Genomic DNA, 16276 nt, shown 5'->3' with positions numbered 1-16276 from the left:
TTTATGCGCTTTTATATATTTATGTTTGCCTTGATTCTCGAGTTTTATCTCAAGTCATTTTTTCTAAATAGCATTGTAAAGTTTTGACTCTACAACACAATGGAATTTGCAATAGTTCTTTTGAATTATTTTTGGTTCTTTCTACATGTAAAAGGTCATTGTCGAGATTATTACATCCATTTGTTATCATCATTTTCACCGTGGTAATATTTAAACAATTCACATTCATTAGACATTGTATGTAGCATTAAGGTATTTTATTATATGCATCATCACACATTTACATACATACGATTACAACCACAAGGTCATGGTCAAGCAACACGAATCTCACAACCATTGTTCACAAGATAGTCAACGATAGTGAAAAATGGAAAAATAACAGGAATCTCACAACCATTATTCAAAAGATAGTCAATGATATTAACAAAAAGATGACATTAGGAATAGGTAGACGCCATTGCAGGGGTGGGTGGGAGGAGTGGGAGGGAGAGAAAATATGGTCTTTGGTGATATTTGGGTTGTCGCAATCACATCGAAATGAGAGCTATTGGACTTTTCCAAATTAAAATTAAATTTCTCCAAATGAATAAAGAAACACATAATTATTTTGACATACTCAAAGGCATTTGATCAGTTTTTTGAGATACACTTTTGAAGAGACAACACGCGGTGACACCAAGACGAAAGCACACGCACGACAACCAAAGACGCACAATGAACAAACAAAACACATGACTTTAGAGTTCGAGGAACTGGGAACTTGGGAAACTAAGTTCCTGAGGTTCCTGGGATCCCGAAATCATGAAATCCCTAAGCAACGAAGAAGGACGAAAACCTAGGATTTCGAGATCTCGGGGTGTGGGGAAGCTAGAGGCCACCATAACCTTGAAAACCCAGATGTCCGAAATAATGCAAACACTAAACAAACAAACAGCGAAACCCGAGAACCTCGTACTCCGAGGTTTCGAGAAATGGAAGAACTCTTCCAAACTCGGAACTCCGAGATCCTGGAATTTCGAAGAAAACAAAGGGAAAGAATAGTCAAGGACACGGAGGAAGCCTGGGAGTCCGAAGATCCGAAGGAGAAGTTCAGGACCTCGGAGTTTCGGGACTCCAAAACACAAGACAAAAAAAAGACAACAACACAGACAAGGAAAGAAAAGAAAAACGAACGAAAACAAAGCGGAGCAGAAGGGGGCCCCCAACTGGAGAAGAGAAAGGTTGAGGTGCGTTATGAAGGACATGACAGAATGCAAAATAGTAAATCTATCGAAAGGTTTATCAATAATGAGACGACAAGGGAAAAATATACACTCCTACATAGAATAGGCCACAATTGAGACATGACTAAATAGGGTGCCGACATGTATGAAGTACACTGAACCAACCAAGGTAATCAATCCATCAATTATTGCGCCTTTGCTTTGTGGAATGATACACAGATATGAATATTTATATAGGAAAATCGGTTGATGGCGGTATTGGTAAGGGAGATGCTACCGAAAATAGGCATGCGTGATTGTGCTTAGAAACTCAAGGATTGTCTGATGGATTCGATGGATCAAACTTCGAATCTATTATTATCTCTCGTGGGCATGTTTAGAATAATTTTATATTATATAAGATATTATTGGATCACTAGATAGGATAAAGAATCAAGTCGTACACCAATTAGTTTTTGTTGTGGAATTCACAAGGAATAGAAACTATCCAAGTTGGAAATTAAGGCATAATTATATCCATAGGTATGATCAAGAGAATATATCCCTTAAGTTTTGGTATTACTCTATACGTGGATGATGGATTTTGATGATTAAGATAGACTTGACTCACTAAATATGTTCGTGCTTATTTAGAATCTTTACTTAATAGTAGATGTTCTTGCATGTTAGTGTAGTGATTGTACAAACCACTGAATAGTAGAAGAGGAGACATTTTTATTTGAGAGTCGACATGTACAGACATTGTTCATCATGTGCTTCATAAATTGGTGTAAATAATGCTCGCCTACAGCCAAACAATGTCAGCTGTTTGACCAAATTTCACGACAACTGTATGCTTGTTGAAGTTAGAAGAGGAGTTAGTATTTGATTATAAAATTCCTATCCTAGAATGCTTGTAATGGAATAGTTTCTTGTGTTGTTCACTAGAGAATTAATTGTGTTTTGTTTCCAAAGCACTTATAAACCCAAAATAAAGGGTAGGTGGGCAATTGTGGAAGAAAGAGATATATTTCCCTTAAAAGTGTAGTGCTCGAGTATGATAGAAGGTATTGAAGTGGCCATGAAAAATAGAAGGTCTTGAACTTTTGAGAATGTAGAGAAATTAATAGTTTCATTTCAATTTCTTATGTCTAGTGTGAAATTATCTTTGCATATTTTGTTATGTTACGTTTAATGGCAATGATGTCTTGTTTAGAATATATGTGCTAGTTATATCTGCATTTAAAACATAACGGGAGGTTGCATTCTTCAGTCATATTCAACTTTGAAATATACTGAGAGGCTGCATTTGCGAGTCGTATTTCAATTTTCGATATATAAACAAAGCATCATGATTGGAAACCTATAATATTACTTTTATGTTCGATTATACGAGTTAACTATTCTATTATTATTACGAATGCTTTCTATTTTAATGTTCTAACACAGTTCTTAGCTATGATAATTCTATGTGAGAGAAAAACATCGATAAATATAAGAGTTCAAACTACAACTCAATATACGAATCTTTTTATAAGAAACACTTTTATAATTATATAAAACAACACTTTGATATATATAGATAAAAATTCATATATATGGATGAAAAGATTCCTTAAATGGATGGAATACATTACGAGGAATATCAAAATGGATGGAAGACAGTAGCCACAGAAACAGAAATAGGAGAGGAGGAGGTAAATAGAGCTCTATTCTATTGGCATTCTACATTCACAATCCTCATAGCTTCGAATCGTGGCTCTTTGGCTTCATATTTCTGGTGGCTGTAAACCTGCATGTAGTCTCCAAACAGATACTCTGGATACTCTGGATAAACCGATAATTCATCACCGGTCTGAGCAGTAAGTTGAGATGCGGGATAGACCTTGGCATTATATGAGGGATTATAAAACGATGCCACTGAGAAACGGTTGCCATTCTTAGTGGGTAGAATGCGATGCCATGCGCTGGTGTATTTGCCGTTAGTGATGGCTTCCAACTGGTCCCCAATGTCAACAACTATTGCGTATGGAATGGGTTGCACGTCAACCCAAGTGCCATCATTGAGGACCTGCAAACCGGACACTTGATCGTCTTGGTATAAGAGAATGAGGCCACCTGCATCTGTGTGTGCACGGATGCCCTTGATGAGGTCCGGTCTAGGGCAAGGAGGATAATGGCTCACTTTGGTGCCGAAGAAGGGCTTCTCTCCTCCCGCAAATGCCTCTTTCAGGTACTCTTTCTCTAGCCCCAGATTCAAACTTATTACTTCCAACAGCTTTTCTGTCAATGAAAATATCTTGTTTCGAAACTCCTGGATAGTTTCCCTGAGAAAAATGCAATATAATGTCTTAGTATTTTGTTTTTCGATATCCAGAAACCAGAAACGCTTGTATATAGATCATGCTCATATTAATTTTTTCTATTCTATATTTATAGAAACGTTTGAATTGTGCACAAAATAGTTGAGTTGTTGTACTTGAAATCACTGGGTTGGGAAGGCCATGAATTGGTCTCCTGCATCTCATGTATTTGAATAACATCTTCCCAATCAACGTTCTCGATCTTATCAGCGTTATCGCTGTCAAGAGCGTTGCTCAACAACCTTACAGGCAAAGAGGCATTGAAGCTCTGCTCTCTGTTAAGCTTGTAATGCTCCGAGCAAACTTTCTTTACACGGTCCATGAGTTCATGCTCTATGCCATGGTTCAAAAGCTGCAAACACAAAACGAAATCACTTCAACTCTGTTTTCTCTATAATTAGTAAGTTTTGCACATGAGAAAATATGATCAGTTGTGTTTTTCACCTGAAAGAAACCAGTACTCTCGCAGGCCTTGGCTATTTCAGCCATGATCACCTCTCTGTCTCCTCCGTCTATGTTTTTCATGTCAATCACTGGAACGCCCATTTTCCTTATAAATTTGCACTACAAGTTCTCTTGAAAAGGAGTAGAAGAAACGGGCTGCTGGTTACTGGTTACTACTTTTATGCAATGCTGTGGTGCGCGCAGCTCTTTATATAGATGCACATCAGGAAGGAATGTGACTGAGCTAAGCAATTAACACGAACACGATAGACGACCTACGTGGTCTGCGATGCCGCAGATTCAATGAATATGATAGACGACTTATCGTTATCGGCCTGGTCTGCGGATAAGTCTTGCATATAAACGTGAAATGAATTAAACGTGTATCTTAACAACTGCGAGCGAAACAGAGATTAGGAGAGTATTTAGCTTTTCCAAAGAAACTGTTTATTCTTGGATTTTTGATGATCTGCTTGTATTTTTTTAATTATAAAGTCAATTTAACTCGTTTTGAAGATGACAATAGGTTTTTGAATAATTGAATACTACAGCGGGTGATAGGACTGATTAACCAATCGGATCAACAGAAACTGGGTAAGCAACGAAGTCGCTGCTGGCCCTGGAACCGGAACTTGTGTGGGCTCAGGAGATGCTGGCTAGTGAGATGGCTATGGTACTGGCCGTGCCTTTGCCTTCGTTCCTAGGTCTCAATCACGAACATCTGGATCTGGCTCACGAAGTGGTAAGTGAATTTAAATTATTTAGAAAAATGACCAAGCAGTCTACGTTTTGAATATTTAACTTTTTATTGACAATGTCTTTTTTCTTTAAAGCCGATTTAAGTTATTTGGAAGATAACACAGGAGCCTTATGTTCTGGACAGCCGATTAATTTAGCTGACAATAATAATTCTCCTTTTATCTAAGATTAGATTTCTTTTCTTTTATGTATACTTGAAAGGGAAGGCCTTAAATCTCTATGCTATCTTCAGGAGGTGGAAGTTAATCTAAATCATTTAAAAGATGACAAACAATTCCCGTAATCTGAACAGATAACCCCAATAGTCACCACTCTTTAATACCATCACACCATCATCAAGATGGAAGCGACTGAGCCACCCACCATTGTGACAAGATGCTCCACTCTCACAAATATATCTCCCAAACGATTCATAAGAAAAATGCCAATTTATCTTATGACAAACAATGGCTATAACTCCCAGCATCGACATTCACATTTATGTAACCTACCCTATTCAATATGGTTTTAATGCCAAAGGGTTGTAGCTCAATTGGTGAGGACGATGGTGTGTGATATAGAATCCATGCACCAAGGTTGAAATCCCCGGAGCCGCCTTCGCAACAGGTTCAATCCCTTATGGACTGGATCCCAGTGTACGTGGCTGCTTAGCCGAAGGCGACTTGTGGTTTAGGTGTATGCTTACTCAAATCGTTGTAATATGCTATACAAAGGAAAACATGCCAACGTTTATGTATTCCTGACTTGTTTTTATAAAAAAAAGGTATGGTCTTAACAATATCTAAAGTATCCTAGAGAATAATAATAACCAAATAATTTACCAATAAAAAAAAAAATAATAACTAAATAATTCCTACCAAGATCCCATGGGTGTCCATTTTCCAATGTATGTCATTACAAAAATGTTAGAGAGGTAAATATTAAATATATGAAAATCATTATCTAACCTAGGACATTGATTCAAAGACTACTTATGATCGACAGGAAAAGGAATAATCACCAAATTGCACTCATGCACATATAACCACTACAAAATAGCCTCCACATGCATACCATAACTAAGAAAAATTAATCTTGAACTCAATCTATATTGATTTCCATGTCAAAGATATATTTGTCATCCCCTAAATGTTTCATATCAAAATCACACTGCAACAATCTTGAGCATTTTAATCTTCTTGCGAATATGCTATCGTTTATAACACTCTCTTGAAGGTTGTTGCAACGCTCTACAACCTACTTGGTCGCCTTGGCTTCTCCAAAGAGTTGAGGTGAATTTGGTCTTGTTAGTTTTACAGATTAGTTCTCATTCTTCTCATGTAATTTTATCCATCAGCGTTAAATCCTATCTTGTACTCGACACCTTGGGATTTCACTAACTTTTCGACCACACATATACACACTAGTTTGTGACTCCCCGTGGACATGGGAGTGGAATTTAGGGATTTTATGAATTATTCGACCTCCTAGAAACACAGAGGATAAAACGACACATCTTTTTTAATCTTCATCTCTTCCTTTGGAGGTTGAGAAACTAAAGTAGGGGCTCAACCATTCATTGTGATCTCTTAAGGGGCCCCAACATTTCATCTCTTCCTGATTGTAGGTTTTATTCGGGGTTATTCAGCCTCACGAAGGTATTATCTCTTCTCTACCTTCTCATTTCTATTTCATTATTTTAATCATTTGAGTTAGTTAATTTTAATTTTTGTATGATTTGGTCTCCCTTGCTTTGCTACTTTATTTGTTCTTATCTCCTATTTTGTATGTGGGATAAAAACTAGGCAAGCCCTTTAAAGTTTTTGATACATCACAATAACATCTTGGGCAAGGAGATCCATCGTCTGGTACCAAGTTCTTTATTTAAATTGATATTTCCATTTTTCATTTAGGTTTTTATTTAAGAAATTTTTCTTTGGTAATCTAGAACTTTCCATCTCACATGTTTTGAAATCTCATTTTTGGCTCACTTAATGTAATGTAAGTTTAGAAGTATAATATAAAATTTAACTTTGCACATATGCGGGACTGAGTTAAGGAGCTGTTATAGATCGATGTTGAAGAGGTTATGGCATACATCCAACAAATATCTCAATTTTTCATGTGAGTATTGAGAACTTTGATGTTCAATACCATTTTATTAGGCAGTCGAGCATGAGAGGGTGATGGTTGAGAAAGTTGACTCTTCTCAAAATGTTACAAATGCGCCGCGAAGTGTAGTGAGCGTAGAGAATTTTAGAAGGTGACATTAGTCTAAAGGAATATTTTTTCCTAGCAAAATTAGTCAATAGTGATTGTAGTACCTTTTATCTTACAAGGTGTTTGAAATGTGGAAGTTTTTTAGGAAAGGTGTCTTGAACTTGCATCCTAATGCTAATAATACAAAAAACAAAATTGAGTTAGAGAACATAGAATCTCAATTTTGGTCAATAGATTTAATATTTTGACTTAAAAATAATTCTAGATGGCTTTTCCTTAGCTCTCTTATGAACGAGACACATATCCCTCAAAGCTCTATCATTTTAAAAAGAATATCTCAATCAAATTTTTGTATCAGAAGTTACGACCTCTAGAATACGGGCTTCCCAAAATAGAAATGTAAATTCATCTAATATGCACAATAGCCTTGTAAGAGTGAGTTACGCTTGACCAGCTTATGATTGCTTCTAGCGCATAATCAATTATTTTTGATTGGAGACAGTGAAGCACCCATGTGGGGGAGTAGATCATGATGAGCTTATTATAGGTGGAAGGAATATGATATTTATAGCCTCTTAAATCATATTGGAATTTTGGCTTTGGATTTTGGGCATCACACTTTGGGTGGTTTATCTCATGGTTTCCCATCTATAATTTTATGGTTTTATACACAGACTCTCCTATTTATTGGGTGCTTGAAATGGAGGGTTTCATAGTGATTTTTGTAGGTAGCTACTATAATTTCTTAATAGCTCTTTTTGATGATGCTCTTGTAACGAAAATCTCCCTATAATAATCTTGTCACCTTTTTGATGATACTATAATTAATTCACCCTTTGAAGTTTTATGAAGTTAAAGAATGACCTAAAAATTATAAACAGGTTTTAAAAGGGATATGACATATTCAAGTAGATCTATCCATGTGTAAAAGAATTTGACGGCCTTAAAAGTAACATGGCCAATACCCCTATTTTAGTCCATCATGGTATTCAAATTTATTGTTTTAAAGCACCACGCATCTGACCACATCATGCCGATCATAATTCTTTAGAAAAATGATGGGGGAATAGATTCAAGAGAACTTCTTCAAAAAGCCATTATAAATAGTATATTTGGTTGAAAACACACCTTTTTTCCTGTAAAGGTGATTAATCAGTCTCAATTTTAAATATTAAAATTATATTTAATTGTGTATGCTCTTGATGGAATAGTGAAAATTATTCTTACTAAATAGGAGATTAGGTTCAATGAAAGGAGTACATTGATCGTCAAAGTACAAGATTATTTAACATTGATATTAAACCTACAAACTTGGTAGGAGGGAAAGGATTGTGCAAACTCATAGTAAAAAATAAGAGTGAAGATGATTTAAGTGAAACTACAAATTTCGCACTTGTAGTCTCTGTTGGACTTAAGAAAATGATTCTTAAATATTGCTTACTTCTGCTAGAGTACTTAATGAATAGTTATTTTTTAGTAAGGTTTTAGAATAAATAAATAATTGCAAGTTAGCGGGTTAGTTGCGAAGTTACGATCTGGTAGGTGCTTATATATGAGAAATACAAGCCTTTAAAAAGCCTAATGTGGAACAACACATTACTAGTTATCCTTAAAAATTCAAAATAAATTAATATCTTTTATTTCTAAAAACAATTTGTGATCTGGTATTATTTGTGTTGTCTCCAACATTATTAACTTGGTATTAGAGCATGCAATGGTTTTGATCCTATGAGTGAGTTGTAGCTAAATTATGGTATATAAATATTTGCAGTGGAAATGGAAGTTTAATGTTGAAGTGAATTAGGTCCTTGTGTAAAATTTGTGAATAGGCGTGGTACATGATCAAAGAAGAAAATTTTGAATTTATCTCCCTAGGCGTGTGGAGAAGAAGAAATAGCATGGATATTACAATAAATAGATATAGAGAAGGAGGAATGTGCGGCATGTGGTTAGCTTAGACTGGTGGAGAATTGGTGGTTGTTGGCCGCATGATAGATTTGGAAGACCACTGTTGATTTAATTATAAAATCTGCAAGAAAGATAGTGAATTAATTGATGACGGAGATATAAGAAGTCCAAGGCGATTTGAATATAAAGTATAAGGTAATCCACTTTCTCAGAGAAGTAATGACAGGAGACACTATAAATAATGTGTTGGTCCTATGTGGAAGCCAAAGATCGATATTTTAGACCTGAAATTATTGATGTATAACAAGGAAATTTAGGCATGGAATAAGTCAATGCACTAGTCTTTAATCTCTCTATTTTAAACACTAGTGAAGTGCAGAAGTTTATACCAAATACATAAACTGATTAAGGTACGAGCAGAATGTCTTTTTTTATTGAAAAATGAATTGTTTGAATATTTAATTGTCAGTTGGAGTTATGGCACATATTTATAAGACGACAAATGTGTATGGTTTGAACTCTGATTTTTATGCATTATAAAAGATACACCAATATAGATGTGTAAAGAACACACACACACACACACACACACACATTGAAGGAGTTTTAGAATTTATTAAAGGGGAGTATTTGAAAAGATTATTTTGGAGTTAAATTTCATAATTAAATATTTTCTCGTGGTTAAATAAGGGTATATATTTTGTTGAATAAGGGAACCCTTTTTCCTGCTATGTACAATTGTCCAAGATGGGTCACCGTCAAAATTTAAAACCAAAAGGGAAAGAGGAGGGAGAGAGTCCCTGAAAAGGCATATAAGAAAGTAATTCTATATTGGAATGAAGAGGAGCAGATATAATCGGAATAGAAGGAAATTAGATGTAGCATTTCCCAAGGGCAATTGGGAAGTAGTAGACAAAGAAGAAAGCGACCCCAAATACACACCCACAACAACCAAGATAGGAGAAGATTACTAGCTAGGAATAATTGGTTGCGTATCCTTAGAAACAACATCAGAATAATTGACATAAACATCGTTACGAAAAGTAGTGAGTTGAAGACGAAGGGAATTCTGCCACCAACCTGAGGATGATTGTTTAAAAGAAGAAAGGGATGCCATCATAATTTAGTTTTGTGTCGTTACAACATTAATCAAATGTTCAAGTCATCTATGTTACACTTGACAAAGATTCCAAATTCAGATGGTTGTATTGTTTGAGATTCTAGTGAGATATCAAATGGATAGTGTAATAGGATCACATAGGAGGTCGGAGGAAATGGATATAGGAGGAAATATATTATATCGAGCTAGCTTCTTGCTCAGGGGTGATTCATGGCATGAGAAGCATTCTTCTCCATTTTTGCCCCTTAAGAAAAGATGGGGATTGGATTTTCATATGAGTACACTTGATGTATCAACATTTGATTGCTGCTGTTTAGTACAAAAGAGCAGCATTTGGTTGATCTTCATTTAAACCATAGAGGAAGGATTCAAAACACTCGAAGGATATGTGGAGTCTCAAAGGAGAATTGTTATGTCATATGCAACACCGTAGAGGGATTTGATAGGTCTAGAATGTCAGAGGAATGTTTCTCTCTAATTATACAAGTAGGTTTGGGAAAAGCTACGCCGTTTCATGTTGTGTAGAGGTTTGTGGTTTCTATAATTAGGAGATCCGTTCATGGAGTTAGTCTCGTGTTTCCTGTGTCAGTGAGGATTATTCGTGAAGGTGATTCATCAAAGTATCGATAAGGGTTGTGTTAAACTCTTACAATGCACAAAACTTACTGGGATAAATCTAATAGGGGATAATTTTCTATTATTATATTACAAATTATTTTTTAGTATGATTTTTCAATAAATAATTAAAAATTGGTTAGTAGGTTATTTTGGAAGTTACGTTCCCATTGGTGGTTATACGTGAAATATATGGTTTCAAAAGACTAACGTGCATAAATGTATTAACATGCTAAAGAATCCTAGATAGATTAATATCTTTTTATTTCTACAACGACAGTGTGATTTGGTGTTATATGTGTTGGCTTTGCCATTGTAAATTTCCTTACCCACAAAGAATGTCTTCAACATCTATGCTAAAGAGAGAAGAACTATAGGCTAAAATCAACAAAAAAGTGTTATCTAGTGAATTGTAGGGTACAAGCAAGCGATTGATGAAATCTTGTTGGATTGTGCGAATAGAGAACAACAATAGAATTTTATTAGAATAAAATCATGATGCAAAATATGTCAAAAAACTAGTAATATACCCAATGCCATTTTCTATCCCTCTAGGTTTCTTGTAATTGACGAGGCATTCTAACAATGGAACCAAAATACAATAGTTACAATTAAACCACAATCAAATACTATCCACACTCATATTTTGATTGATACTAATTACTTAAGTATGAGTGTTAAAGTGGTTGAACATAAAATACCCTACATCTAAAGTGTTTTGCAATTTCATTGATGAAATGATACTGATAATTTTCAAGGTTACTTAGACAATATTAATTGATAATTATAAAAACAATTCTGCTTCAAACATATCTACGTTTTGTATTATTATATGTAGCCTTGCATATTTAAATTCATTGGCTTACACCCACAGGGTAATGATCAAGAAACAAAAATCTCACAACCATTATGCTCAAGATAGTAAATGATAATAACAAAAAATAGAAAAAAAAAAAGAGGATATTTGATGTTCTTGGGGTAGACACAATCACAATAGAAAGAGATCACAGTTTTTCAAATTAAAATTGCTTATGAGATCGGTAGTAAGCTTCACATACCATTGAAATTTGTTGGAATACGAATAGCAACTGTCATCAAAGATTAGTAATTTGAATAATCATTAGGGAAAAGGGATCACATCTTTGACTAGGAAAGAAGAGATAAAGAAAATAGCGGTAGACAGGATTAAAAATATTAAGAACATTTTAAATAAATGTTTAATGGAAGAGATTAGAATAGAGAGTTTGTAGTTAGGGACTTTGTGTTATTACGAGATAAGAGAAGAGAACTTAGAGGTAGTCAAAGGATGTTTGATTATCTTTGCATGGTCCAGATCGAAATCCATAAATATTTTTCTAGAATCATCTATTAATTGACATATCTTGGTGTTACTCAAATTTCCTCTCCTTATAATAGATAATACTTGAAGGTATTCTAATAGTAAAATAGGTCGTGTCATGTAGTATACCATAGGCGATTGAGCTTTATGCGCTTTTATATATTTATGTTTGCCTTGATTCTCGAGTTTTATCTCAAGTCATTTTTTCTAAATAGCATTGTAAAGTTTTGACTCTACAACACAATGGAATTTGCAATAGTTCTTTTGAATTATTTTTGGTTCTTTCTACATGTAAAAGGTCATTGTCGAGATTATTACATCCATTTGTTATCATCATTTTCACCGTGGTAATATTTAAACAATTCACATTCATTAGACATTGTATGTAGCATTAAGGTATTTTATTATATGCATCATCACACATTTACATACATACGATTACAACCACAAGGTCATGGTCAAGCAACACGAATCTCACAACCATTGTTCACAAGATAGTCAACGATAGTGAAAAATGGAAAAATAACAGGAATCTCACAACCATTATTCAAAAGATAGTCAATGATATTAACAAAAAGATGACATTAGGAATAGGTAGACGCCATTGCAGGGGTGGGTGGGAGGAGTGGGAGGGAGAGAAAATATGGTCTTTGGTGATATTTGGGTTGTCGCAATCACATCGAAATGAGAGCTATTGGATTTTTCCAAATTAAAATTAAATTTCTCCAAATGAATAAAGAAACACATAATTATTTTGACATACTCAAAGGCATTTGATCAGTTTTTTGAGATACACTTTTGAAGAGACAACACGCGGTGACACCAAGACGAAAGCACACGCACGACAACCAAAGACGCACAATGAACAAACAAAACACATGACTTTAGAGTTCGAGGAACTGGGAACTTGGGAAACTAAGTTCCTGAGGTTCCTGGGATCCCGAAATCATGAAATCCCTAAGCAACGAAGAAGGACGAAAACCTAGGATTTCGAGATCTCGGGGTGTGGGGAAGCTAGAGGCCACCATAACCTTGAAAACCCAGATGTCCGAAATAATGCAAACACTAAACAAACAAACAGCGAAACCCGAGAACCTCGTACTCCGAGGTTTCGAGAAATGGAAGAACTCTTCCAAACTCGGAACTCCGAGATCCTGGAATTTCGAAGAAAACAAAGGGAAAGAATAGTCAAGGACACGGAGGAAGCCTGGGAGTCCGAAGATCCGAAGGAGAAGTTCAGGACCTCGGAGTTTCGGGACTCCAAAACACAAGACAAAAAAAAGACAACAACACAGACAAGGAAAGAAAAGAAAAACGAACGAAAACAAAGCGGAGCAGAAGGGGGCCCCCAACTGGAGAAGAGAAAGGTTGAGGTGCGTTATGAAGGACATGACAGAATGCAAAATAGTAAATCTATCGAAAGGTTTATCAATAATGAGACGACAAGGGAAAAATATACACTCCTACATAGAATAGGCCACAATTGAGACATGACTAAATAGGGTGCCGACATGTATGAAGTACACTGAACCAACCAAGGTAATCAATCCATCAATTATTGCGCCTTTGCTTTGTGGAATGATACACAGATATGAATATTTATATAGGAAAATCGGTTGATGGCGGTATTGGTAAGGGAGATGCTACCGAAAATAGGCATGCGTGATTGTGCTTAGAAACTCAAGGATTGTCTGATGGATTCGATGGATCAAACTTCGAATCTATTATTATCTCTCGTGGGCATGTTTAGAATAATTTTATATTATATAAGATATTATTGGATCACTAGATAGGATAAAGAATCAAGTCGTACACCAATTAGTTTTTGTTGTGGAATTCACAAGGAATAGAAACTATCCAAGTTGGAAATTAAGGCATAATTATATCCATAGGTATGATCAAGAGAATATATCCCTTAAGTTTTGGTATTACTCTATACGTGGATGATGGATTTTGATGATTAAGATAGACTTGACTCACTAAATATGTTCGTGCTTATTTAGAATCTTTACTTAATAGTAGATGTTCTTGCATGTTAGTGTAGTGATTGTACAAACCACTGAATAGTAGAAGAGGAGACATTTTTATTTGAGAGTCGACATGTACAGACATTGTTCATCATGTGCTTCATAAATTGGTGTAAATAATGCTCGCCTACAGCCAAACAATGTCAGCTGTTTGACCAAATTTCACGACAACTGTATGCTTGTTGAAGTTAGAAGAAGAGTTAGTATTTGATTATAAAATTCCTATCCTAGAATGCTTGTAATGGAATAGTTTCTTGTGTTGTTCACTAGAGAATTAATTGTGTTTTGTTTCCAAAGCACTTATAAACCCAAAATAAAGGGTAGGTGGGCAATTGTGGAAGAAAGAGATATATTTCCCTTAAAAGTGTAGTGCTCGAGTATGATAGAAGGTATTGAAGTGGCCATGAAAAATAGAAGGTCTTGAACTTTTGAGAATGTAGAGAAATTAATAGTTTCATTTCAATTTCTTATGTCTAGTGTGAAATTATCTTTGCATATTTTGTTATGTTACGTTTAATGGCAATGATGTCTTGTTTAGAATATATGTGCTAGTTATATCTGCATTTAAAACATAACGGGAGGTTGCATTCTTCAGTCATATTCAACTTTGAAATATACTGAGAGGCTGCATTTGCGAGTCGTATTTCAATTTTCGATATATAAACAAAGCATCATGATTGGAAACCTATAATATTACTTTTATGTTCGATTATACGAGTTAACTATTCTATTATTATTACGAATGCTTTCTATTTTAATGTTCTAACACAGTTCTTAGCTATGATAATTCTATGTGAGAGAAAAACATCGATAAATATAAGAGTTCAAACTACAACTCAATATACGAATCTTTTTATAAGAAACACTTTTATAATTATATAAAACAACACTTTGATATATATAGATAAAAATTCATATATATGGATGAAAAGATTCCTTAAATGGATGGAATACATTACGAGGAATATCAAAATGGATGGAAGACAGTAGCCACAGAAACAGAAATAGGAGAGGAGGAGGTAAATAGAGCTCTATTCTATTGGCATTCTACATTCACAATCCTCATAGCTTCGAATCGTGGCTCTTTGGCTTCATATTTCTGGTGGCTGTAAACCTGCATGTAGTCTCCAAACAGATACTCTGGATACTCTGGATAAACCGATAATTCATCACCGGTCTGAGCAGTAAGTTGAGATGCGGGATAGACCTTGGCATTATATGAGGGATTATAAAACGATGCCACTGAGAAACGGTTGCCATTCTTAGTGGGTAGAATGCGATGCCATGCGCTGGTGTATTTGCCGTTAGTGATGGCTTCCAACTGGTCCCCAATGTCAACAACTATTGCGTATGGAATGGGTTGCACGTCAACCCAAGTGCCATCATTGAGGACCTGCAAACCGGACACTTGATCGTCTTGGTATAAGAGAATGAGGCCACCTGCATCTGTGTGTGCACGGATGCCCTTGATGAGGTCCGGTCTAGGGCAAGGAGGATAATGGCTCACTTTGGTGCCGAAGAAGGGCTTCTCTCCTCCCGCAAATGCCTCTTTCAGGTACTCTTTCTCTAGCCCCAGATTCAAACTTATTACTTCCAACAGCTTTTCTGTCAATGAAAATATCTTGTTTCGAAACTCCTGGATAGTTTCCCTGAGAAAAATGCAATATAATGTCTTAGTATTTTGTTTTTCGATATCCAGAAACCAGAAACGCTTGTATATAGATCATGCTCATATTAATTTTTTCTATTCTATATTTATAGAAACGTTTGAATTGTGCACAAAATAGTTGAGTTGTTGTACTTGAAATCACTGGGTTGGGAAGGCCATGAATTGGTCTCCTGCATCTCATGTATTTGAATAACATCTTCCCAATCAACGTTCTCGATCTTATCAGCGTTATCGCTGTCAAGAGCGTTGCTCAACAACCTTACAGGCAAAGAGGCATTGAAGCTCTGCTCTCTGTTAAGCTTGTAATGCTCCGAGCAAACTTTCTTTACACGGTCCATGAGTTCATGCTCTATGCCATGGTTCAAAAGCTGCAAACACAAAACGAAATCACTTCAACTCTGTTTTCTCTATAATTAGTAAGTTTTGCACATGAGAAAATATGATCAGTTGTGTTTTTCACCTGAAAGAAACCAGTACTCTCGCAGGCCTTGGCTATTTCAGCCATGATCACCTCTCTGTCTCCTCCGTCTATGTTTTTCATGTCAATCACTGGAACGCCCATTTTCCTTATAAATTTGCACTACAAGTTCTCTTGAAAAGGAGTAGAAGAAACGGGCTGCTGGTTACT

The 16276-nt window shown here is 35.5% G+C and overlaps 2 protein-coding genes across 2 annotated transcripts; both read right to left on the bottom strand.

The window, feature by feature from the left end:
* Window positions 1–2825: 2825 nt before the first annotated feature.
* On the bottom strand, window positions 2826–4163 carry LOC131871048 (1-aminocyclopropane-1-carboxylate oxidase-like). Its single transcript, XM_059215911.1, has 3 exons — window positions 4013–4163; window positions 3685–3920; window positions 2826–3532 (listed from the first exon to the last, which is right to left on the bottom strand). The coding sequence occupies exons 1-3, from the start codon at window positions 4112–4114 to the stop codon at window positions 2920–2922; spliced, it is 951 nt and encodes a 316-aa protein (XP_059071894.1). The 5' UTR covers window positions 4115–4163; the 3' UTR covers window positions 2826–2919.
* Window positions 4164–14921: 10758 nt separating this feature from the next.
* On the bottom strand, window positions 14922–16259 carry LOC131871047 (1-aminocyclopropane-1-carboxylate oxidase-like). Its single transcript, XM_059215910.1, has 3 exons — window positions 16109–16259; window positions 15781–16016; window positions 14922–15628 (listed from the first exon to the last, which is right to left on the bottom strand). Exons 1-3 carry the CDS (start codon window positions 16208–16210, stop codon window positions 15016–15018), a joined length of 951 nt encoding a protein of 316 aa, XP_059071893.1. The 5' UTR covers window positions 16211–16259; the 3' UTR covers window positions 14922–15015.
* Window positions 16260–16276: the final 17 nt, after the last annotated feature.

Source organism: Cryptomeria japonica, unplaced genomic scaffold (assembly GCF_030272615.1).
Source record: "Cryptomeria japonica unplaced genomic scaffold, Sugi_1.0 HiC_scaffold_366, whole genome shotgun sequence".
NCBI classification, from domain to species: domain Eukaryota; kingdom Viridiplantae; phylum Streptophyta; class Pinopsida; order Cupressales; family Cupressaceae; genus Cryptomeria; species Cryptomeria japonica.
Note: the sequence above shows the minus strand (reverse complement) of the source record. Positions and strands in the feature narration are given on the sequence as shown.